Consider the following 25,851-nt stretch of genomic DNA (forward strand, 5'->3'; position numbering starts at 1 on the left):
GTGAACGCTCCAATCCTTGACTCTGAACAATGTGGTCTGGAAAACCCTTTCAGTTTTACTCCTTTAACTGTTGGTATTGTTCATGAAGCTTTATCCAAGTTAGATCCTAGGAAACCGGCTGGTCCGGACAACGTAGAACCTTTCTTTTTAAAGATAGCTGCAGATTTTATTGCTCCACCTCTTACTACTCTTTTTAACCTCTCCCTCAGCACGAATACAATTCCAAAAGTATGGAAGTCTGCTTATGTCTTGCCTTTACTGAAAGGAGGGGAGGCAACTATTTTAAATAACTATAGGCCAATCTCTAAATTGTCAGTTCTGGCTAAGGTTCTTGAACGCTTAGTGAGTGAACAAGTAAAGGAGTTTTTATGTATAAATGATATCCTGTCTAAACATCAGTCACCATCACTGCCACAATGAAAGTGGTAAATGACATTACTACTATTTTAGATAATAAGCAGAGTTGTGCAGCTCTGTTTATTGACCTTTCCAAAGCATTTGACACCGTTGATCATCGCATTTTAAAGCAGAGGCTACTCAGTATTGGCCTATCCAGCCTTGCAGTGGGGTGGTTTGTGAACTACCTCTCTGAAAGGTCCCAATGTGTTCATTTTGATGGATTGTCTTCTGAATGGTTAAACATGTCTAATGGTGTACCACAAGGTTCTGTTTTAGGACCACTTTTATTCTCCATATATATTAATAGTGTAGGTGATAATGTGGATGAAGCTACTTTACATTTTTATGCGGATGATACTGTGATGTACTGTGCAGGTCCCTCCATTAAAGAGGCTGTTGTTAAATTACAGGCTGTTTTTAACAGTATTCAGGCTCAGCTCTCTGAATTAAAGCTTCTTTTAAATGTGGATAAAACCAAGGTAATGCTCTTTTCAAAAGCAAAAAAGACACCAGAGCCTGTTTTAGATATTGTAACTATGCAAGGAACAAAACTTGAAGTTGTTGCCCGTTACAAATACCTTGGTATCTGGCTTGATGATTGTCTCTCTTTTAAACTTCATGTCAATAACCTGCTAAAAAAACTGAGGGTTAGGCTAGGTTTCTTTTTCAGAAACAAGTCCTGTTTCTCGCTTGAGGCCAGGAAAAGGCTAGTCACTGTGACCTTTTTACCTGTGCTGGACTATGGTGATTTGTTGTATATGAATGCACCTGCCAATTACCTGAGCAAATTGGATGCTGCGTATCACAGTGCTCTGAGATTTGTCACAAATTGTAAAGCGCTTACACATCACTGTACACTGTATACCAAGGCAGGTTTACCATCACTCTCTGTACGGAGGCTCAGTCATTGGTACACGTTTATCTATAAAGCTTTGTTGGGTAAACTCCCGTATTATATCTGCTCTCTGATAACACAGAGAGTTGCAAGCAGCTATTGTCTGAGGTCACATGATGTAGTCTTGTTAGATGTGCCAAGAGCAAGGACTGTCTGAGGTAAGACAGCTTTTATGTGCGCAGCTCCACTTGCTTGGAACAATCTTCAGCAAGAATTGAAACTGAGCAATCTCATTCCTCTGCATGTTTTTAAAGCTAGGGTAAATGAAATGCTTGCTGATACAATGGGCACTTGTAAATGTCTATAACTATGTATCCTGTAAATATAATGTATAATGTCCTTTATTGTTTTATGTTTCATGTGGAATCTATATGCTGCAGGTCTCCCTTGAAAAAGAGATCTATGATCTCAATGGGACCAATCTGGATAAATAAAGGTTTCAAATGAAATGAAAATACATTAACCCCATTATAGCAGATGCCACATTGAATGGATTAACACATGTATGCATCAATAATTACAACGGAGTATTTCTAAATACAAGTTGTAAAAATACTTATATGTATTTAATATTTAGTAAGGGCAGGAATTCAGAAGGAAATGAGCCGTTTTGAGCTCTGCTACGTCAAACGCGTCATATTACGTCACATGGGGGAGCAACTTTCTCGGACTCCTTCTCTGCCCAATCCGCGGTAGTAGTTTGTAGTTGGTTTGAGCGGTTATGATTTAGTGAGCTGGTATTTTTTATATACTAAAATGTTAGTAATTTTACATTGCATTGCACCATTTTTAATCATGGTGAGCTCGTGTTTGTGCAGGTTGCACAAACTCGAGCCTGTCAGTGTCAGGACATCGAGTCCACTGTTTCCCCAACAGGAACAGGACCGGAGCTAGCGTTCGTTCCTGGGTGCGTTGTGCGCGGTGCATCCACCTCCCTGCAGCACATACTCTCCACAGCTGAGGCCTATCAAACAAAACGTTTATCAGGAAACCGTATTACATCTCTCTCCCCTCCGGTACACAGCACCGTAAGACGTAGTGTGGAGTTGCATTAGGTAACGCGAGATACAGCTGATACTTGCGCATTAGTTTCTATTATGGATCAGTGTCAACAGTCCTGCCAGTAACGTTACTATATTATCAATAGTACTTTAGTTATAGCCTGATATATGATAGCTAACTTTACAATGTTGTGATGTGACTGACGTTAGCTAACATTAACTGTAGCTAACGCCGGTCACTCACCAAGACAGCTGCCCTGTTCTCCACTGATTCTCCTCACACCACAGCTCCATTTCTCTCCGATGGCCTCTTGGACGCATAGCAGGCTCATAATTATAATCATATGCATTCGAATATATATGTTCAACCTCTTCTGTGTCAAAACTAGCATTGTGATCGATGTTTATTCATACGTTAGACCGGCCGCTCTCCCCCATGATACGTCACACGCGGGAGGTCACGTGGGGAGGCTTTTTTTTTAATGCGGAAGTAAAAATGTCTTACAAAAACGCCGCCAGATGTCACTGTAGTGTATATTTCTGTATATTTTTGGGGAAATCTAGTGTATTCATCATTTTCCTAAACATTTATTCACTGGTGTGTCTAACCTGCAAGTTGCTCTTTAAAAGAAGATTCATGGCTGCACTTGGTTTTATTAACATTAATAGAAATGGATCCTTCCACCACTTAATGCAAGCATCATCCGAGCAGATATTGCCAGCTGGTCTTTATGCCCTTTTGAAACGTTGTTGCTGTTTTAACTAAGGGTGACTTTGATCATTCTGAAAACCTAACTGGAGACAATATTTATAAAAAACTTTCCACTAGGTAACCCTGTATCAGGGCCGTCTTAGAACTATTTCATACCCTATTATTTCATTGAAACCCCCTTCATTCTAAAGTCCTAATATTTTAGTTCGGCAGTCTTATTAGGGTTCCCTGGCTGCAAGACAGACCTGAGAAAAAGACACCGTCACAAGAAAACAAAGCTGTAAAACCTCAAATCCACACTGAATCAATGCAAACATATTGAAATAATACCCCTCATTATTTGATAAATAATACCCCTCATTATTTGATAATCGTCATTTCCTTTTCCCCATATATTTGAGCTCAATGTCACAGTTCCCCTGAGTTGACTGCAGGTTAATTGAGATCTCCTGTCGAGCAGGGTGTAGGGACTGACTCCTAATTAGGAATTAGAAGCAGCTTGGCTTCATTGACTTAATGCAGACCATCTTTTTCTCATGGTTCTTTCCAATTAGATGAAATGTGTGGAATTGCCATACTTCAGATGTAAAGGTCCCCATGAGCGATCCTTAGGAGATCTGCATCTGATTGTAGTTCAGTCAGTCCTAATGCAGTATCACCCATTATATTATGGACCTGTTGGTTAAAAAACCGTGATCCCTTATATTTAAATGTATTGGTACAGTTATTACACTGTCAAGAATAAGTTATACTCTAAGGAGTTACCATACCACGGCTCCTACTAGGATGGGTTAAATGCAGAGGTCAACGTTCACTGTGTGTGCATGCAGGCCCGCCTTAACCTGCCATCAGGCCCTGGGGCTGATAGGTTTTGTAGGCCCCCTATTTAAACAACAAATCAAAGTCATTTATAGCCTTGGCAGGCTCTGTGATCGCACTTCTCCACTCTGCTCTACGCGCGCCTGGTCCTCTCCTCCAGATGAGTGACGTATCGGGCCTCCCTCATGTATTTGTCCGGTTGCCGTTGGCTCCCCTCCACGTAGCAAGTTCTCGTCGTCCTCTCCATCTCCTCCAACAGATAATGTCCCTCCTGTCTGTTTTTCCTCTCCCGCTACTCCATCGCTATCAGAACCAGACGGCCTACTTGGCTCCGAGGCCCCGCGGCCGGCACCGCTGCAGCTCGGTACAGAACTCATCTGTCCTTCCTCCTCATCCTGGCCTACAGGTTTAAAATAACCTGTAAGCTTCGGCATTTTTTGTAATAGCTGCTTGTCTCGAAACTCCTTTTCCCTCAACAATTTCCTTTCCCGAGCGCCACTCTCAAACTTTTCCTCCTAAACAACCTTTATCTGTCACTCAATCACTCGCAATTTGAATAAGTCACATGTGAAACATATTCTCATTCTGATTGGCTGTTAAGTGGTGCCCACTGACTGTTTCAGAGTCATCATGTTTGAGAAAAATCTCTGGAATCCATCGATCTGATTGATTAGCGGAGTAAATGATCAAAATACTACGGAGGGAAGATATTTTCGTTTGGATTACTGGTCTGGGGGAAGCTCGCGAGTGTGTGTGTATACGTGTGTTTGTGTATTTTTGCGTTTGTGTCTATTGTGTTTGTTTCCTCACGAGAAACACCGGCTGTTGTTATGCCTGCTGTGACGTCAAGTTACTCCGTTCTCCGCTTGTAATTATGCCGTTACAAGCTTCATAGATGTATTTATCATCTGAATTGGCCGAAACAATTTTAATATTCTGAAAGCCAAGACTTTGTTTATTTGAAATCAGATGAAAACAAACTGTAACGGACCCTGCAGTGTTATCTATGATTACTATACGCCTTACATTCATAATGTCAGCCGGAGGGAGGGGGAGTGAGTGGCGAGTGAGAGCTTTCATCTTCCCTTTACAAGCTTCAAAAATGTATTTATCGTGTGATTTTGGAAATAAAAGTTTCATATTCTGAAAGCCAAGACTTTGTTTATTTAAATGTTTTTTAAAAACATCCGAAATAAAAAACTTTTTTTTTTAATTAAATTTTTTTTTTTAACTTTTGTATTGGCTCATGGTAGGCCCCTGGGCTTCAGCCCATGTCAGCCCGTGCATTGAGGCGGCCCTGTGTGCATGATCATGAGTGACAATTAAAGAGGGTTTCATCCTCTGATAGATCCATCTATCTATAATGGGTCATTTTTTTAAAGTAACAATGTTTATTAAACTTCTTTTTTTTTAGGTTTCCACTGAGTTTTGACATACTTACTTAATATCAAAATCAGTAGAAATCAACATGTGCCCACATGACAACTAGAGCTGGTAGAATTGATTAATGTGCATTGATTACTCCATATTTGACATTATGTTCAATGTGTGCTAACAAACTTATTGTGGCTACTTTCTTTGAATAACCAGATTAACTTTATTCCAGTTTGTGAGTTATTTGAAAACACCTTACCTACTAAACAAATTGGCATGATGTAAATGTATCCTTACCTTCCTCTCCACGGCAGGACGAGATCAGGGTTGATCTTGCGAAAGAAGTACTCTCCTCCTGGCTGCCTACCATTGAGGAATGGGTTGGGAGAGTCATCACTAGAATCTTCTTTCAACATAGGTTCTTCTGGTGTTGGCCTTGCCATGCCGATGTACTTAGGCAGGAAGTGAATGAATACCTGTCATAATAATGTAAAGACATCTGTGAGACCAGGGTTTCTCGAAGGCATTACAAGAGCCTGGATGGTTGCTCATAGAATTGTTTTGCCTCACCATTCGAACCCAGTTGGGCATAATGTGTGTGCTGGGTGTTCGGTGGTGTAAATTGAGGACAACAACACTTAGGATGACAGAGAAAGTAACCAGGATCATGGTGAACATGACGTAGTTGACAATTATTGGGATTCCAAGGGAAGTCTCAGGGACCCTGTCCGCCAACAAGAGCATGAAGACAGTCAGAGCGATGAGAACCGAAATGGAAAGAGTCATCTTCTCTCCTGCAGACAACAGGGAGATACATTTTAACAGCAAACCCCAACGGCATGGTTACATTACATTTTTGTTGCAATCAATGAATCAGCTTTATCTTTAAATATGCTTGACAAAAGCAAGTGGTCCGTTGACAACTTCCCAATGTAACACTGTCACATATGACCTGAATCGAGTTTATGCTAAAACTTGTCATCAATCCTTTAGCTTCCTGGTAAATCCATAAAACATCGCTTTGCAATCAGGCTCTACAATGTCAAAGATTGACAAAGTACATTCCTGTACAAGGTCACTTTCCTTCAATCTGTAATGTATCAATACATTCCTTCAAAGGTTTGTCTGCCTTCTGATGTAGTATGTATTGGACTCATGCTTCTTCTCATGACATAAGACAATGCATCAAGGCAGAGTCTCCTTTCCTACATCCTGTCTTAGTGATGTGTAGTCAGTGTCAAAACATGTCAGATGTACTGACCTGCCCCAGGAGGCAGGTAGAAGACAAATATAGCCAACACCATGGTGAGGATGCAGGGCATGATGATGTTGACGATGTAGAAAAGAGGCTTCCTCTCAATGATGAGGTAGAAAGTGATGTCCTCGTACAAGTCCTCCTTAATGTGCTTTCTGGAGGGTTTGTGACAGATTGCCCATTCTCCGTTTTCTGTAAAGAAAGAGACGTACAAGGGGGAATATGTGTTACTAAGAGTATATACAGGAAATATTATAAGGTATAAAAAAAAAAACTGGGCTTTAGGTTCTGGATTAGGTCAATGTAGGCACCAACCAGTGAAAGCGTTCTCATCAATAACAATCTCCTGAATCTCTTTATTTTCATCGTCCAGTAAGTACTGCAGTTCCACCTCAGAGGCGTCGTAGGTGTACGAGCGGAAAACCATGCTGCAATTCTGCCAGTCAAATGGAAAGTACGATACCTATGGGAGTGGATATAATGATATATTGTTGAGTAAAAACACATGGTATTGCTTTTTTAACAATAGTCTACCTCTATAGCGCAGGAGCTGCGGTAGATGGCTGGGGGAAGCCAGTTGACTGTCCCATCACTGTAAACCAAGACGTTGACGTACAGAGCCACGTCAAACTGGCCATCATTACTGTAGGGAGAAAATAGAAAAATGTGGTGCACATTAGTGTTGTCACGATACCAACATTTTGGTTTCGATACCGATACCAAGTCAAGAATTGCGATTCCGATTCTTTTTCGATACTTTTCTTAAAAAAAGGGAAACAGTCTTAAATATAATCAGGGATGCAAACTCATCGGGTATGAAAAAGGTGACAAGGATCCGAGCCCCCGACCCCACGGAATATCGGCTTTAAAATTAGGAATAACAGATGATTTTAGCAGTCAGAACAACTAAAGCGGCAGTTAATAATAACAGAAACGCCAAAGAGTCACATCTAATATAAATATATAAAAGCATTTATTTTAATTGTGTAGCAGTCAGTTTATAATTCTGGCAGCACTGTTGAGCATTTTGGAAATGTATCGTCATGCCTCTGTGCAAGGCGTAGTCTTTCTATCTGTATAGCCACTGGTGTAAAGTAACTAAGTCCATAAACTCAAGTACTACTTGGGTACAATTTTGAGATACTTGTACTTTATTTAAGTATTTCAATGTTTCTTTTGCTACTTTGTACTTCTAATCCACTACAGTTCAGAGGTACATGGTGTACTTTTACTCCACTACATGTATTAATACCTTTAGTTACTTCACAGATCTGGATGAATGATGTGAAATCTAATCAAGTGTTGAATCAGACTTTAGTTCCACCTGGAGTGAATCCACCAGCTACCCTGCAGTCTACAAAGTACTTCAGACTAGCTGCACCTCCACCAGCTACCCTGCAGTCTACAAAGTACTTCAGACTAGCTGCACCTTCACCAGCTACCCTGCAGTCTACAAAGTACTTCAGACTAGCTGCACCTTCACCAGCTTTGAGAACACTTTCATGATCAATCATTATAAAACATATATATATATTATTCTGAAATGGACCAATCAAACAATGACTACTTTTACTGTCGCTACTTTTTACTTTTACTGTAACAGAGTATTCCTACACTCTGGTGGTTCTTGTACAAGACCTGAGTACTTCTACTTTTACTGTCGCTACTTTAACTATATTTTGATGATAATACTTTTGTACTTTTATTTGAGGAACATTTTAATTGCAGGATTGTTCCTACATTCTGGTACTTATACTTTAACTCAAGTACAAGACCTGGGTACTTCTACTTTTACTCAAGTACAAGATATATACTTATACCACCTCCGTTTATAGCCTATGAAAAAAACTAATAGAAAACGAAGGCTAAAGCTAACGTTAGCAGATAGTGATGCTAGTTTGCTAGTTACGTTTGCTCAACGATAATATTGCGACAGAAACACTTTTCCGTGCACATCACGCTCTGCCGCTCCGACAGGGAGCTCTGCTCTGAACACCTGACTTCTGGCTCGTTCACAGACTTCTGGCGTCTTTTTTGTCAACAAGCCGAGGCGCAGCGGCAGTTGCACTCCCACTTGCAGCCATGCTTCTCGTTTTCTCACATGCTCTGGCAGCTAGCGCGTGGCCGCGTGCACGAGAGAGGGGAGGGACTTAGAACGTGCTTGAGAGGAGCGGGACTGCAGGCACGGCTGCAGGGAGTGGAAGCAGAGCGCTGAACACACAGCGCTGAACACACACGGCTCTTATTAAAACGGCGCTTTTTCACGGGAGTACTTTTCCCCGTCATTCTTAAAGTACCGATACTAATGAAACGGAGGAATCGTACCGTTTTTAACGGCAGGGTATCGCGGTACCTTTCAAGTATCGGTACACCGTGCAACACTAGTGCACATACCATGATAATGGACAAGTCATTCAACAACCTGGACCCTGTAAATACAATTCCCTTCTGTATACTGTTGATAACGTACTGTAGGGATGTACTCGGACATAAATGTATCTATCAACACACAAATCTGTTAACAATATTATTATCGTGTCAAAAGCAAGTTGCAAATCAGCCAATATGACACTTGCCTGTTACAGATGTATCATTATCTTGCCCCTCCTAATCTCTGTCATTTATAAGAGTACTATGCAAAGGTATTCCCTTAATTTTAGGCATTTTCTCCTTTATGCCAGCCAATACAAAAAAATAAGGTTAGCGGTGCTTTAAGCTAAATGCTAACGGCAGTATGCTAACACTCTGGAAATGACAACTTAAACATGCTGATGTTTAGCTGGTTTGTAACATGTTAGCTTATATCATGCTAACATGTGATACTTGGTTCGTAACAGGATGGGAATGTTATTGTGTGAATTTCGGCTCCACTGCAAGTTCACCAATTGTTGATATTTGATTCAAAACAACAAATTAATGCAACCTCATTGTGGCATTTGAAGAACATAGGAATCATGGACCATAAAGTGTCCCCAAACAATGGATATATCTGTCTTTTCCAAACAAGCAGTGGACCAAGGTAGACCAACATGGCCGTCTATAAAGCTACGTCGCTGTGTTTTTAATTGTTGGCAAAACCTCTGTTGGTTACTGTATGCTGGTTGATATGGACATTTTCCCGAAGATAAGACACTCACTTGTTAATGAGGTAGATGTCAGGCCGCCACACTTTGTTCGGAGGAATCCTCACAACTGCAATGTCGTCATATTCCTCTGGGTTCCATGATAACCTGTAGTCTATCCATGCCTGGGAAGAAAGGAAGACCAAAAGGGAGCATGTAGAAAGAGAGTTAATAACGGGGATAGTGGAGCAGACAGTAGATGTATCAGTCATACTGTACACTCTTGTGTCTTTTCAAGTAATTTCAATCCCACTGACCCAGACACACACTGTCACAAACACTCAAGCTGTTGGGAGTTTCAAATAGCGAGAGCGAGAGACAGAAATTAAAGAGCGAGTCAGAGAATATGAGGGATAAAGCAAGAAATAATGTTTAGTTATAGGAGGTGACAAGTCCTTTAAGAAGCAGAGCAGTGGATAGGGAGAGAGAAGACGGCAGAGTATGGCTCAGTGATGAGGATGAATGTTTTCATACCATATTCATGAACACGTTGGTTGTCATTTCTTCGTTCTTCTCATTCTGTAGTGGGATAGAGAGAAAATGAAACACAAGGGGTTAACAAATAATCCTAATAATTCATACCAAGATTTGTACGTGGATGTGTGTTTGTATTTACCAAGCTGACAAGCTGAGAGAGCGTCATGCCCACTCGTACCATAACCTTATCCTCCCAGTTCCGAGCAGGCCTGACTTTCATGTTGTAGTTCTTGAAGAGCTTCTGATGGAGCGACTTTTCTATATCCGAGGCTCCTGGAGGAAAGAGTGGATGCAAAGAGACAGGAAGCATTAGGGGAAAGCCATACCTAATGAACCAAGACAACTTGGAAACAAGACACAAAACTTGGTAAAAGTAAGAGAAGAAGGGAGTAATATTTTTCATCCAATTACATTGCTTTGACAAGAGGATTACTGGCTTGACAATCATTTCTGAATACCTTCCAATTGGCTTGTTATTGCTGTACAAAATAACATTTGATAAAGAATATACTTAATGCAAAAAGTAAAAAAAATTAAAGCAGAAAAAAAGCAGGGCCTAATCTCAAGTAGATCAGCGAGAAAGACCACAGCTGTTGGTATGACACAGGGTACAATACAACGAAAGTGTTCTCTGTGGATCAGTGAGTCAGGGGTTAATTTCCCACTGGGATGACCCATGCTAAAAATATTGCATGCTCATGTATACTTACTATGGGTGGACTGTTTTCTGACTCATAGTGTATAGTATTAATACGCACATTATTACTCTTTAATCTGGAAATATATGTGGAACAGAAATGATGAGTTTCATCTGTTTACCTTGCAGAGGAGTCTCGGGAACATGAATTGGGTTTTACTACCTTTATTGACTTTGAGAAAAGGTGTGACATTACATGATGTGTTTCAATAAAAAAAGATGATGGACTGACCTTCCTCCAAGATATGTAAGAAAACAATGTACTGAAAAGACAGAGAGGACATGCAGAAGACGCAGGGCAGGTGCCGCTGCTGTACGATGGCTAGCGAAGGTGACTGAGCTAATGTAATTGATATGCAGCAGGGGGGTGGGATCAAAGGGATGTCTTGGATACCAGTACCATCAGGGCCAAAAATAGACTGATTAATAAACAATGATGTGTTAATATGATTCATTACATTTTCCAGCGCAGGAACAGTCTTTTTTTAGCCTTTAATTAATGAATATTTGACGAGACATAAGTTCTTCTTTCTACTGTGATGTACCCCTTTAAGTGTTGTTTCTCTCTCTGTATTGATACTGTTGGCAGTTCTCTTTGGGGAATTAAAATCGCCATAGGTGTATGAGAGGACAGGAACAATGTATCACAACCCCATCGGAGGTCGAAAAGCAGCTTTTTACTCTCTACTCCCATTGAGGGATCAGAAGGTCCCTTTAGCTGAGCTCTGATAAGAACGAGGCGTTGCAAATCGATTCTAATTATGATTTTATCCACAAAGAATAGAAGGGGTGGAATCAATACCAACTGAAGTGACGGAGAGCAGTGAGATGTTGTTATCTTAATTGATTCAGTTAACCGGAGTAGAAAACTGCTTAACTTTTTCCTCACAAACAGAGATGGAAAGGTCTACCTTCTTGGCAGCCAAACAAGTAAAAAGGTAGGCCTGATGTGTTGGTGTGACATAGGGATGTGAAGACTGCACCACAGGGCATGTGTTTGTTTCCCCAAGCCTGATATTGGGTTAAAGGTCAAATTCTGTGAAACATTTTAGTTTAACGTATCCCTATCTCTCCTTGTTACTGTACAGTTCTCCATTAAAGGTCACCTATTATGCAGCAACCACTTTTTCATGTCTTTAGTTTTTATACATACATATGTGAAAGTTTCAGGAACAAAGACCCCCTCTCTTTTTGTCCTGATCCATTTATATAAAAACCCTGTATGAAAATGAGCTGATCAGATTTTCGAGCCAAACACTTCAAAGACATGTTTTGTATATAACTATAATATATTGATGAAAAAGAGTATAATTGGGGACCTTTAAACGTGACATTGGGTTTGCGATATTAGAGCCAACAAATGCTACACCTCTTTTGTACAACGAATGAGATTAAGGAACATTACATTCAGTTTGATCAAATATAATGAAAACTAAACAATAGCTGATTTCAAACCGAGAAAGATAGACCTTTATTGATCCCCATAGGGAAATTCATGTGTAATAGCAGCACCAGAATAAGAGAGAAACAGACAATAAACATGAGAATATACACGGGGATAAAAAATAACGTAAAACAAAATGAAGGATAAACATTTACTGTAGTAACGGTGACTAGAAATGATATGAGTTCAATTCTGATTTGGGTGAATGTTCATATATACAGATATGCCCAAACATTGCAACAAGCTCTCCATAAAATGTCCTTACCGGTAAAAGTGATGCAAAGGCAGCTGCATACGATGATCAATGCGTTCATCCTTGCATGAATGATCGTCCTCATCTTCATCGGTCCAATCATGACATCTTAAAATGTTTATATGCAATCAAAGGCCCCACTTTGACCCAACTGCGCTTTCCTCTAGAACCCTCGACACAGCGTCCTGAAAAGAAACACCTGTGGGGCTCTTAGCTACATGCACACCTTCAGCAGCACACTCAGTCAGCTTTGTCTCCCTGCGTGTCTTTGTGGCCATGGGTGAAACCACGGCCTGATTGGGTGGGCACGCTGGGAGTGACAAGAGGGCGGAATGTGTTTGTACTGGGGCAGGCACCTGTTGGTGCTCGCTAATGTGTGGTTTTCACTGCTTTGAAGAGGAAGTGGAGGGGTTGGATGGGGTAAAGGAATGGGTATGTGTTATGACAAAGGAGATATTTAAGGGGGGGGGGGGGGGAGAATACTTGGTCATGGAGTTCATTGAATGGTTGACTTTCTCTTTGGATGAAGAATGATTGGTAGTGGTTCGGAGCTGAAGTTGTTTATAGGTGGCACCTCTTGATCATTTCCCTTTTATTGCCTTCATCATCCTTTAATTTAATAAAGTCTCTCCTGTTAAATCTTAATCTCCTCTTCCTCCCTTCACATATTCATTTGCACACACTCTTCATTGTGCTACATTGTTGCTGGTCACACAAGCGGAATCAAAGTTGTGCATTGTATCACAGGGTGGAATTGGTTCTCAGTTGTTATAAAATATATGTAAACATGATGGGCTGTTGGTTTTTTAAATCAATGTTAATCTTTGACCTATTGACTAAAAAGTACATAATAAATTAAAGCCAACATTTTTCCAGCATCAAATCAAATCAAGTTTTATTTATATAGCACATTTATAAACGATTTTTGGTCGAGCCAAAGTGCTGTACATATAATAAAAATAGCCTACAGTAGAGACACTTTATAGAAAAGATTGTTCAGAATATCAGTATGAGAAAAACGACAGCCTCTATCCTAACCTAACCCTAACCGAATTGCACATATCATCTAAGATGCTGTAATTTGCTTACGAAATAGTTTGGATGGAACCTGGAATTACCATAACTTTGATATTACTATAGTGATGAGAGTTCCTCAAATTAAAATATAAAAATGCAGATAGAAGAGCAGAAAAGGCTCAAATCTACCGATGCTGGGGAGTGAAAACCTGCCGGATGAAGTTATGGAAGCAGACTCCAAAAACTTCCAAACATTTTGGCAGCAGCGGTGTGAAATGAGTTTGAGCAGAGAAAGAGCATCTCAGTCTTGCTGATATAGAGTGAGCGAGAAGCAAGAGGAGATAAGCGTTTCCGGTAAGATGTAAAAATAGAGATGGACGTTGTTGCCATAGAGATGGTGAGAAGGAGACGTGAAGACTATAGTGTTACGATTAATGAGGCAAAGGCCTTGCAATGAACTCTTGGATCCTTTTTATGTCGCTTTTATCAAGGTTATGTCTGTATTTCAAGGGTCGTGAAGTTAAAGGCTGTTACACAAGAAAAGAAAATCCTCACCTTCTTCCCAGTACTTACTCTCTCACATACCATCCTCCCTCTGGGCAGGGATTCCACCGCAGGAGCACAAACAGGCCATAAATCAGACCCAGGTTGGGAAAATTCCTCCAACTTGCCGACACTTAGTCAGAATAACCAATGTGTGTTTTCTGTATCTGTTGAATAGCCTGTCTTCTCAATGCTACAGTTTCATGCAAGGTCAAACATACCTAATAAGCTGCAATTCAAACCACAATTAACCAGATTATTAAGTTCTATCAGCACTCTTGCCGCAATGAGCCTAACAAAATAACTTAAAATCCTTCATATCAAACTGCATATAATATGCAAGAGTGTATGTACACACTGCCCATGCAGCAGTGTCCAGTAACCACTGTGTGTGTGTAGGTAGATGTGTGTGTGTAGGTAGGTAGGTGTGTGTGTAGGATTATAAATAGCAGAGAAGGCAAGTGACAAGCGTTGGTCGCAACTCACGGCAGCATTCTGACAACAGATGGAGCAACCTGATCGCACCAGAATGCGTGACTCCAACAGCTGGCGATATTACAGCCTCGCCTACTGATTTCAAATGTGTGCTCTAAAATGATATTTAGAAATTACTTATCATTATTATAAGCAAGACAATAAATGGCAAAGATATGTTCATAAGAAACGTAACGTGGGAGAAAATACGTTTCTAGCTAAATGTAATTGAGAATGCAGTTTAGTTCTCTGGGAATGTCATTTTTAGGAGACAGGGTTGCCATCAGGGTAATCAAGGAGCCAACTACTAAGTTTAAAACACAATAATTTATTCAGTAGATTAGAACATAAAAACTTTACTAAGAAAACTAAAATCAGAGCTGTCTAAAATATAATCTAAAACTATTTTAAAATACAATTAAATGCAGTTAAAACAATACAAAATTCCAATGTTAAAAGGGTTAAGAGTCTTTCCAGGGCTGCAAAGGTGCTCCGTCGACCCTCTCTTGGACTGCCGTGCTCTCTTAATCCCTTGGTTGCGTGTGCCCCTGCCGCGTTGTGCCCCTGCCGCGTTGTGCCCCTGCCGCGTTGTGCCCCTGCTGCGGTGTGCCCCTGCTGCGGTGTGCCCCTGCTGTCTCCTTCAGTTTCTCTCAGTCTCCGTCTGTTCTCTGCTGCTCTTCTCCTTCCATTTATAGGCAGGGCTGTTGGTGCAAATTGGCTCCAGGTGTGGTCACTCATTGTCAATCAGCATGGCAAGGCCAATCCAAACATTTCAAAATAAAAGCATGCAGGAAGTTAAAACCAGTTAAAAAGGCAAACACATTTCAGAGTAAAATCACACAATAAAAAGTTATACAACACACACACACACTTAAAACTATGCAATAATGAATCATTAAAATACATTGCCATGTGACATATGTAGAAAATAAACGTATTTAAGATACGTTTGCGTGGTACAGACACGTAAAAGTAGCAAAGTTTGTGACTTGGTGGAGTCACGCATTCTGGTGAGATCAGGTTGGATGGAGCCTTTGACAACTTCCCTTTAGATCTTTACTTTTTTTTAAACCACAAAATGGCATGTGTGTGTTAATGTCACGTGATAGAAAAAGTATTGTGTTAGTCTACTAGATATTGAGAGGCACAGGTCTTCTATATAATGGGAATTCCACATGCTATTGGTGCAGCTGGTGACTTGAGTTGGCCTGCACCCAGACATAGAAATAGCCTCCGTGCACACATAGCGCGGAAAATACAAAGCGGATTACTACAGTCGCAGAAATATCCGTGGAGCATGTGCCACACTCCAGCACATTCTGACACAGCCAAATGAAAGGCATACAGCGTGCTCATTATAGCATCTGGTTTCTCCTGGTGTTTGTGTGAACACCAAGTATGAATATCCAACTTTGGATCCATTCCACACTCTTCAGACCCAGAGTCCTACTAGAGCTAAACACACTTTTATACACATGACATATAAAAGGCCTGTAACACATGATGCAGTTTTGGCTACTTTAAAGTGCACCTATCATGCTATTTTTAGGCAATAGCATAGGTCTCAGATACACTGAACAAAAATATAAACGCAACACTATTGTTTTTGTTCCCATTTTTCATGAGATGAACTCAAAGATCTAAAACATTTTCTATATACACAAAATAACCATTCCTCTCAAATATTGTTCACAAATCTGAAAAATCTGTGATCGTGAGCACTTCTCCTTTGCCGAGATAATCCATCCCACCTCAGGTGTGGCATATCAAGATGCTGATTAGACAGCATGATTATTGCACAGGTGTGCCTTAGAATGGCCAAAATAAAAGGCCCCTCTGAAACTTGCAGTTTTGCTTTATTGGGGGGGTCTGGGGGAGTCCGAAAACCAGGCAGTATCTGGTGTGAGGGGTAGGGTTAGGGTTAGGGTAATGTTGTGAATTGAGTGGCCTGTGTTCGTCGTCCATAACATACGCCTGCCCATACCATAACCCCACCACCACCACAATGGGCCACTCAATTCACAACATTACCCTAACCCTAACCCTACCCCTAACCCTAATCCTACCCCTCACACCAGATACTGCCTGGTTTTCGGACCCCCCCAGAACCCCCCAATAAAGCAAAACTGCATGTTTCAGAGTGGCCTTTTATTGTGGCCAGCCTATGGCACACCTGTGCAATAATCATGCTGTCTAATCAGCATCTTGATATGCCACACCTGTGAGGTGGGATGGTTTATCTCGGCAAAGGAGAAGTGCTCACTATCACAGATCTTTTCAGATTTGTGAACAATATTTGAGGGAAATGGTTATTTTGTGTATATAGAAAATGTTTTAGATCTTTGAGTTCATCTCATGAAAAATGGGAGCAAAAACAAAAGTGTTGCGTTTATATTTTTGTTCAGTTTATATACAAATATTAAACATGTCTATGATGTGTTTTGCTCAAAATACCAAACGGATCACCCATTCTAGCCATGCCTCATATTCCTCTATTTCACTTCCTGTTTCAAAAATGCTGATTTTGGGTATAAAGCTTTTTTTTTTTTAAAAAGGAGGAGGGGGCTGAGCTCATGCGGGACCCGGCAGCTACTGTCTAAACTAAATACTGCCGTGATGAAACGCCATATCATGGATTATCAAGGATTATTTCTGAAACAGTCTGGAGCTCAAAGGCTTTCTCTCTTGCCGGTTATACCACAAGGTGAGTTCACTTTTATATCCAGCTTCTTCACACACATGCTCTCCAGTACAGATTAGCTCTGAGTGTTAGCGATGCTAATGTAAACACCGACCATATTACGTGAAACAGTCGGGCATTGTTTCTGATGGCAACTTTCTGATGCAGAGGGTTCACATTTCAGATATTACGTCATATCGGACGCACATCTGGATCAGCTCCGTTGTTCCCCCGTTTTTAGAGATTTGGGTACGGAAGAAAAGAGAGAGGGTTTTATTTTCTGACGCTGTGTGAGTTCCCTGACACACCGGGGACACATATTTATGCATAAAAGACATCAAAAAGTGCATTTTGCATGATAGGTCCCCTTTAAATATATCTATGTTGAAGACATATAGTTATTGGCAATGCATTTCCCTGTGATAAAGGCTGAGCACATGAACACTGTAGGTCATTCAGCTGTGGAAACTCCAGATGTTCATTCATTTGCATTTACTTGCAGGTAGAGGTTGAATGGAGACAAAACCTTAAGAGTGTTTTGAAAGCTAATTCTGATAACCTAGAGCTTGGCTAGGTAGATCATTAAGATACATGCCTTTCTGTTCAGGCTTAATATCTTAAAATATCGCTTATCTTCCAATTTTGTCCACTTTGAAACAGCAAAGAACTGACGCAATAAAAACCTACAAGTTGTTTTTATATAAGGATTTATTTCAACATTTGAAAACATTTCACTCTCTAAGCTAAAGGCAAATGAACATCTTGAGGTAATTTTTGGTAGAAAGTCAGACAAAAGAAAGTAAATTGACAGTGCTTGATGAGGTGTGGTTGCTAGTTCGGCTAGTGTCGTGCATGTACTTATGAGTGTCAAAATTATTCGCAAACTTCATTACATTGGTTCTTCTGTATTTGCTGAGGTGGTAAATCAGGAGCTCAAGAACACCACATGTCCTGCAGCCTCAGGGGGCTTTGAAGGGGTCGGTGGGCGTGTGGTTAAAGCTTGCCATAGCGAAGATGGCCAAAGTCCCCACGGTGGTGATGATGACGAAGATCCAGAGGAACATGCGGTCCACCACCATGGCCACGTACTGCCAGTCCTCCTTCAGCTGGAGGAGGAGGGATCCGTGAAAAAGAGAAAAATGAATGAGTGAATATGAGGTAGTATAAGTGGTTGGAGGGCGGGGAAATGAAATCCAACGAACAAAATGGTCTACAAACCAATATAACTGTGCGATTTAGATCGCCTATCATGCTATTTTTAGGCATAGGCCTAAAAACTTGTATATGACGTGTGTTTTGCTCAAAATACCAAACAGATCATGCATTTTAGACATCCCTCATATGCCTCTGTTTCAGCCCTGTTATGGCGCTTTTCCACCACGTGATTTAATTGTAATAAATGTTTCAAAGACGGCAGGCGAAAAAGCTTTTAAAATGCGTGTTTTTCTGAATGGAGATCGGATCGATCAGGCTAAGCTAACGTTGTATATGCTCCGTCCACACTCACAACAACGGCCTACAGACATAAATAAACCAGCGACTGTATTCGCCATGACACAGACAGTCTGTGGTTTGCACTTGTTTAACTTTTGTGTAATTTCAGAACAGATATGAGGAGCTGTGAGCTCTGAATGCTAACAGCTAACGGCTGATGTTTTGGTTTTGTGGTTCGCATTGAAGATGACGTCACAGCAGATTTATGCAGCGTCTCTCCGCCTGCTGAACAGCCGATCACCCCGCCTACACTGCGTTACTATAGTTGCTACCCCAGTTGGTAAACTGTAATGGAAACGCAGCATAAAGTGAGCCTGGCCTCCCAAGGCCTAACCATACCGTGCTAGGTCCTGCAGTGGAAAAGCGCCATTAGAGAAGTGCTGATTCTGGGTCAGTAGCTGCTGGCCCCGCCCCCTTTTGAGCATGGCAAGGCAAGCAGTAAGGCCTCCTCTCTGCCTGCAGTTTGTCAGCTAAATGCTGCCGTGATTAAACACCATATCATGTTCCAAACCATTTCAAGTATTATTTCTGAAACAGTATGGAGCTCAATGTTTTTGTTTTTTTTCTTGCTGGTTTACCACAAGGTGAGTTCTTTTTTTTATTTCCTGCTTTTTTACACATACTCTCTCCAGTACAGCGTTAGCATTGCTTGCTAATGTAAACAAAGACCATATTACGTCCAAAACAAGTCACGCATTGTTTCTGATAGGGCCGTGGGTGTAAAGCCAGCCCACATTTCAGATATTACGTCATATCGGACGCAAATCTGGATCAGCTCCGTTGTTCCCCCGTTTTTAGAGATTTGGGTACGGAGGAAAAGAGAGAGGGTTTGTGAGTTCCCTGACACACCATGGACACATATTTATATTTATGTATAAAAGACATACAAAAAGTGCATGACCTTTAAAAAAAACATTGAAGAGAATTACAGCGAACTCGGACAGGGAAACTTACAGCAACACAGTCCTTCTCCGCCTGCAGGGCCTCAGCGATATAAGTGATGGCGTCCATGGCCGACTTGAGCTCTTCGGGTAGACTCAGGTAGCTACTGGGGCCGTCAATGAACTTTCTCATATCTGTAACCATCCCCTCTGGATTATACCTTAACGACAACACACAGAACAACAACCATAACCATGATGCAACATTTTATAGGTCGACATCTAACAGAACAAAGGCAAACAGGGGCTTGCAGAATGTAGCAATGTGCGAGCAGATGTCAGACCAGACTAATTAAAAGCTGTAAAATAGTCAAGCGTTTACGAGGCGGGCTGCACGTCTCCTTTGCACTCGGCTGTTATTCAGAGAGGTATGAAGAGAAGGTCAGAGGAGCTCCCTGGGCTTGCTGGGAGTCACCGCTCTGCATCTGCTGACTGTGCCACTCTGGCTTGGAAACCCTCTGTGTGTGTGTGTGTTTACTCGTTGCCTCATCTCCGATAGCATGCCAGCGGTTGCCTTCGTAACTCTGCTTGTCACTCACAACTTTTCACATGACATCTCTAACAGTTGGTCCAAGTTGTTTTTATTCACAATTACTGGTCATACTATAGAAGAAGTAAAGGCCTTAAATGTGTTGAACTTTGCTATGGTCTTTGATTGCTTTTTAATTCAACTTTACATTTTTTAAAAGACTGATTTTCTACCATTAAACACAGCTGTCCCAGAAACTCAACATGTTGCTCATTAACCTTTTCTGCTCTGATTTTTTCCTGATGGATATTAAAGCATAATTGTACAGCGTAATTTCACCCATAATGTAGTCACTGTAGGTCAAATTCAAACAGGAAGTTGGTATTTGAGTTTGTCTGTCATGTGTGTACATTGAAAGATTTGGGTATTAATTAAGGTGAACTATACTATGTAATGTAATGCATTGGACAAAAGTTGGTTAAAGTTATGAAAATAAGAAAGGAATTGAAATGAATTTAATGAAATGTCTAGGCGCATTACATACAAAAAGAGTACAAAACGTATATGCACACAGAAAAAACAGTTGAGACATTGGTTTCCAAGTAAGCATTTTTTTTTTTTTTAATAACAAACTAAAAAATAACTTTTACGTTTGAGCAGTATTCCCCTTTATCAAAGTCACTAAAACTATTCAACTCTTAGTCCTTGCCATGACCTTGTCCGACACTAACAAATTATCCCTCTTGAACAGCTGCCATATCCAAACATCGTTTTCTTGTGAAACACCCATCATTTGTTTTATCCCAGACATGAGTTGCAGATCAGACAGCCCACCACCAGAGGGCAGTATGGTACTATGTATTTTAAGGAAACATTAAAATGGAGTATAACGTCACAGTCAGGTGAGAGTATGGAGCAGTTTGGTATTCAGTGCTGCAATGTTTGGAGTTTACGATGCAGCGCTGCTCCTGTGAGTGTGGCAGGTGAAGAGGCTGCGACCTAGGACAGCCTCATCACATAGAGAAGGAGGGATAAAGGAAGGAGGAAGAGAGAGCCAGGGAGACACAATTTGGCCTCCTAACCTCTCCTCCCTTTTCCCTCCCTCGTGTTTCAAAGTAGCACTTCATCAGCGAGAAGTAAATGACTATTCAGGAGACTAATTCAACTAAAACGGACTGGTCCCAAGACACGCACTAAACCCAATTTAAGAAGGCGCGTGTGTGTAATACGGGCTCAAGAGAGATGCTGCTGTCTCTTCAAATTGCTCTAATAGAGCCCCCCCCTCCTCTCCTCCCCGCCCCTTCACTTCCGTCACCCGTTCTTTCACCTAGACACGCGGCGTCCCGCTCTAATGTGTCAACTTATGCAGGTCATTATTATTTTAGCAAAGATTCACCCGCCTCAAGACTTTCCCGCTAGACATATTTCAGATCTCACAGGAGGGGAAATATAGAGAGGAAGCGACAGACTGTGAGGGAGGTTTTTGGTATTAATAGAGCGGCAGGGAAGCTGAATGGATAAGGATGTCTCATAGTAGCTAATTCCTTGGACGTGCAGTTCCTTGTTCTACCAAGTTAATCAGAGCAAGGTCATCTGATACCTGTGTACCAACTTCAGGACTGATAGAAGGGTTTGTCAGCTACTGTAGCAGTGCGCTCTGCTCAAAAGCTAAAGGCAAAAGCAGTCATCAGTATGGGGTTCAGTAGAGGTCTTTGGATTCTAACGTTTAAATACAATTTGTAAAATGTAATTCTGTCCATATTCTATATTAAATATGGAGCACATCCGTCCTGCTGAAAACATCTCAAAGTCTAGACTCTAGAACAAAAATCAGAAAGTAAAGAGCTTAACAGTAAATGTAGTTTAAACGGCAAGTATCTTACAAAGAGTGATAACCCATGTAATAGAGCAGGGGTGTCCAAACTACGGCCCGGGGGCCAATTGCGGCCCGTTGTCCATTTTATGGTTCTCAGCAAATTCAAAAATTATAATGGAGAATGGCCCACACATAAAACTTGTTCTTTTCTTATATTTTACTGCTTCAATGTATATGTAAAAATATATTTCACAGCATTATAACTATTTTAACTATACTTTGCAAATAAATTCAGTCAATTCAAGGTGACATTTCTTTCTAACAACCTTAATTGATAAAAAAAGCCCAATAACTTATTTGCATAACAAGCTTCCGATATACCCTTCCTATTTACCCTTATTATAAGCAATCTGAGGCTTCTGTTGTAAATAATGAAATAACAACAGTTTTTGTAACAAAATAAAGGAAACCCGATAAAGAGCTGTGATGTAGGCTGTTTGTTTCTTTAAGCTTATTCAAGTATCAAGCAAAATTGATAAATGTTTCTAACTTATAACTTAACTTCTGAGGCAATATACCTCACCTTTAGTGAGGGGCTCAGCCCTTCGTATTTTCTTTCTGTATACGGCCCTCAGTGAAAAAAGTTTGGACGGCCCTGTTATAGACAGTCAGATATGGATTATGTCGGTATACAAATTTGAATTCAAAGCGTTAATGTGCAATTGTCTTGAAATATATTTACCTCTTTGTAAAAAATAAGTAAAGAAAGTAACAGTTCAGTATGAAGCTTATGTAAATTTAAAATCTCATCATACCGACTTGCATCTCCCCATTTACTTTGTATGCATAACACCCGTCTGAAAATGTAAATAATGCACGCTGACAAAAATGCACACCTATGCAATATATTCATACCTACGTGTCCCTGTACTACCATTCTAACCCCAGAGCAGTTGTTGTCTCACCTGTTTGGTTTTGGGAACAAGATGGAGGAGTCTGGCTTGCGAATGAAGTATTCATCAGCCACCTTGCTGATGGTGACAATCCTTTTTTCCCGGCGGGGCTGGGTCTTCAGGGACAGGGGGGTCTCTACTTTGGGTCGAAGCATGCACAGGACAGGAGGCAGAATGTGGATGAAGATCTAGGAGGAAAGGAAAGGTGAAAAGTGTAAGGTTGACTCGATAATTCCAAATAAAATCAGGTTCTAAGCGTTGTTACTTTAGAAATGGATATCACAAGAAACCCACTCATGTGTATTACTCTGACTCCAAACCACATGAGAAACATACATTTATTTAAGTATACTTTTCACTTTCAGTCAATAGCTTGTAGGCTCTTCAAGACCTCTAAAATCCATCGTATTCCCATGTAATAAACATTTGTTTGGATTCCTGTTCCGCGATTTATGGGACAGCTGAAGTGTACTTGCCCTGTGTTTGCCTATTAAGGCTGAGAAAGTAGTCCAAATGTTGACTTTAGCGGTGAGATAACCTTTGAGAACAGTTGCTGCTGAATGACGTGGGCAGGGAAACCAAATGGGTAATGCTTTCCAATTCCTCACCGTCTACTATAAGCTGTCCTCGAACTAAGAACATCAACTCTGGATACTCCAGTGGAGTTTTTAAATAAAGCTATACTGGCCTAATCTTACATGTCCTTAATTAAAATAGAGATACATGCTGATAAAACCCAGTTACTACTTGGCTGTCAAGGACGTTTGACCTGGACATAAATAGCTAACCATTGGGCCAAATGTCTCAAACTATTTCATAAATACTGTTTGTCTGTGTTGGCTAGCCTGCATTGACCAATAGATGTCAATCACCACCGCCCCAAGGATCATACTGTAATGTGAGGTGAACAGCATGACTGGTGTTGTACAGTAGTTTCAAGGAAATGGAAGGTGATGGTGACCACTCAGAATCCCATATGTCTATATTCTTCATTCCCGTCCTTCCATTTCCCGGTATACTGCAACACCTGTCATATTTCCCATTGACTGTCCTCTATGGGAAATATAATATAGCAGAGCAGTGAGTCACACATTGTGACATGACTACAAGAACACAGCCAACGTGCTACTCAACCTGACTCGCTCGGAAACATACTTGTCCTGGTATAAGGAAAACAAAGACACTCATCACCGAGGGCACACTATAAATCGATCCAGCAGAGCAATAGCCTTAAGGCCAGGGGTCGGCAACCTTTTTGATATGAAGTGCCATTACAAAAAGCCTCGCTGCGGGGAAGCAGTGTGTGGACCTGTCAGCGCAACTTACATGATGTAGAATTTAACAAACAAATTTAAATAATTGGTTTAAACGGCATAATAATAAGGACCATTGTCCGTTCTGTGATTCTCCAGAACACACGTTATGATATTAGGGTCATGCAGAGTGAGATGAGATCGCTGTCCCTTTTAAGAGAGAGAGAGGGGTGTGGAATGTGTGTGTGTGTGTGTGTGTGTGTGTGTGTGTGTGTGTGTGTGTGTGTGTGTGTGTGTGTGTGTGTGTGTGTGTGTGTGTGTGTGTGTGTGTGTGTGTGTGTGTGTGTGTGTGTGTGTGTGTGTGTGTGTGTGTGTGTGTGTGTGGTAGAGCGAGAGTGTGTATGTTTGTGGAAGTGAAACGAGGCAGCAGAAAAACAGAGGTCTGTGATGTATTTTGTGAAACTAAATAAACAACTAAATAATTGCAACGGCCTCCCAAGAAGAGCTCGCCTCTCTCCAGTCATTTAAGATAAAGTGGGTTATTGAACCTGAAGCTTGTTGCTTCTGTCCTGGGAGACGACAGAGAGTCACCCCCCTGTTTCCTCGACTACGGTCTGGGAGCCGACAGGAAAGTTCAACGAAAATAAAATGTAAATATTTTGTTTGAAACACATTCCCATTTATGAATGAGTTACTACCATTTCTAATAAGGCTTAGCAGTACAGATAAATGCTGGCTCACTATTTAGCAAGCAACCGGTCACAGTTGCCCTGTTTATCTCATGTCTTATAAAAGCATATTAATGATTTATAAAGTGTTCACAACCTAATTAACAAATGAATTACAAACTATTTGTAAACCCTTTAAAAGGGTAATTTTATTGTAAAGTGGTACCGACATGTGTATGCATCTGCTTTCTCTTATTTACTGCAATTGATTGGATTAATAGTCAATTCACTTGTTTTTGCAACGTCTTTTTGTATTGTATTGTATTGTATTGGTGGACAAAGCTCATAAATGTGTATATTTAGCATATACGTAATCGTCTATGGGGATAACCAAGTGTCGGACCTTACCATACGGATCCACATGGGCATGCAGTGGGTGTTGGCCGAGCGGTGGTGCAGATTAAGGACAACCACACTGAGGATGACTGAACATGTGACCAGGATCATAGTGAACATGATGTAGTTGACGATGATGGGGACACCCAGTGAAGTCTCAGGGATCTTATTAGCCAGCAGCAGCAGGAACACAGTGAGGGTGAGCAACACGTTGATGGACAGACCCATCTTCTCTCCTGGTCGGGGAAACAAAAAAACAACATGTTTCACAAAGCAAAGAAGATAGCAGTTTAGCACCAACTGCTCTGATTCTGTCATTCACCAGTAATTACTCTAATGGAAAATGTATCTACTGTGAAGCTGATTGGTCAATAGATCAAGGTGTACTTAGTGGTTACCCACAAACTGTGTACTAACGCTTGTCTATATTTGGCAGGTAAATAGAAATGTATGTGCATTAGGGCCGTGCACGCTCCCACAGTGGGTAAATGTCAAAGCAGTGGCATTTCCCTCAATCACTTCGTTGACGTAAATCACCGCAAAGTTCAAAATGTCAAAGGTTTCGTCAGGTGATTTTTATGAAGAGAAGTGGAAAAATAGTTTTTTTTTTTCACTTTTACAAAATATATACTGTATTACCTCTAAACATTTATATGTTTTGTGAATTTTTGGAATGTCATCTCCCCATGTAATATAAGA

The 25,851-nt window shown here is 40.8% G+C and overlaps 2 protein-coding genes across 3 annotated transcripts in view; both read right to left on the reverse strand.

Moving 5' to 3' along the window:
* The window catches only part of chrnb1l (cholinergic receptor, nicotinic, beta 1 (muscle) like), a 31,131-nt gene extending 18,611 nt beyond the window's left edge, over window positions 1–12,520 (reverse strand). Inside the window, exons 1-9 of the mRNA XM_071206506.1 lie at window positions 12,461–12,520; window positions 10,194–10,327; window positions 10,052–10,096; window positions 9,593–9,702; window positions 6,990–7,098; window positions 6,771–6,918; window positions 6,462–6,647; window positions 5,771–5,994; window positions 5,498–5,676 (exon numbers count right to left, since the gene is read on the reverse strand). Coding sequence (XP_071062607.1) covers window positions 5,498–5,676; window positions 5,771–5,994; window positions 6,462–6,647; window positions 6,771–6,918; window positions 6,990–7,098; window positions 9,593–9,702; window positions 10,052–10,096; window positions 10,194–10,327; window positions 12,461–12,509 — 1,184 coding nt within the window. The 5' untranslated portion in view covers window positions 12,510–12,520. The remainder of the gene's footprint in view (window positions 1–5,497; window positions 5,677–5,770; window positions 5,995–6,461; window positions 6,648–6,770; window positions 6,919–6,989; window positions 7,099–9,592; window positions 9,703–10,051; window positions 10,097–10,193; window positions 10,328–12,460) is intronic.
* Window positions 12,521–17,874: 5,354 nt separating this feature from the next.
* chrnb1 (cholinergic receptor, nicotinic, beta 1 (muscle)) overlaps window positions 17,875–25,851 on the reverse strand; it is a 48,229-nt gene continuing 40,252 nt past the window's right edge. For both annotated transcript variants that reach the window (XM_034105586.2, XM_034105585.2), the window contains 4 exons: window positions 25,165–25,388; window positions 22,848–23,023; window positions 19,611–19,758; window positions 17,875–18,268 (listed from right to left, as the gene is read on the reverse strand). In XM_034105586.2, coding sequence (XP_033961477.1) covers window positions 18,122–18,268; window positions 19,611–19,758; window positions 22,848–23,023; window positions 25,165–25,388 — 695 coding nt within the window. In that variant the 3' untranslated portion in view covers window positions 17,875–18,121. The remainder of the gene's footprint in view (window positions 18,269–19,610; window positions 19,759–22,847; window positions 23,024–25,164; window positions 25,389–25,851) is intronic.

The sequence above is a fragment of the Pseudochaenichthys georgianus genome, chromosome 18, assembly GCF_902827115.2.
Source record: "Pseudochaenichthys georgianus chromosome 18, fPseGeo1.2, whole genome shotgun sequence".
Taxonomy (NCBI): Eukaryota; Metazoa; Chordata; class Actinopteri; order Perciformes; family Channichthyidae; genus Pseudochaenichthys; species Pseudochaenichthys georgianus.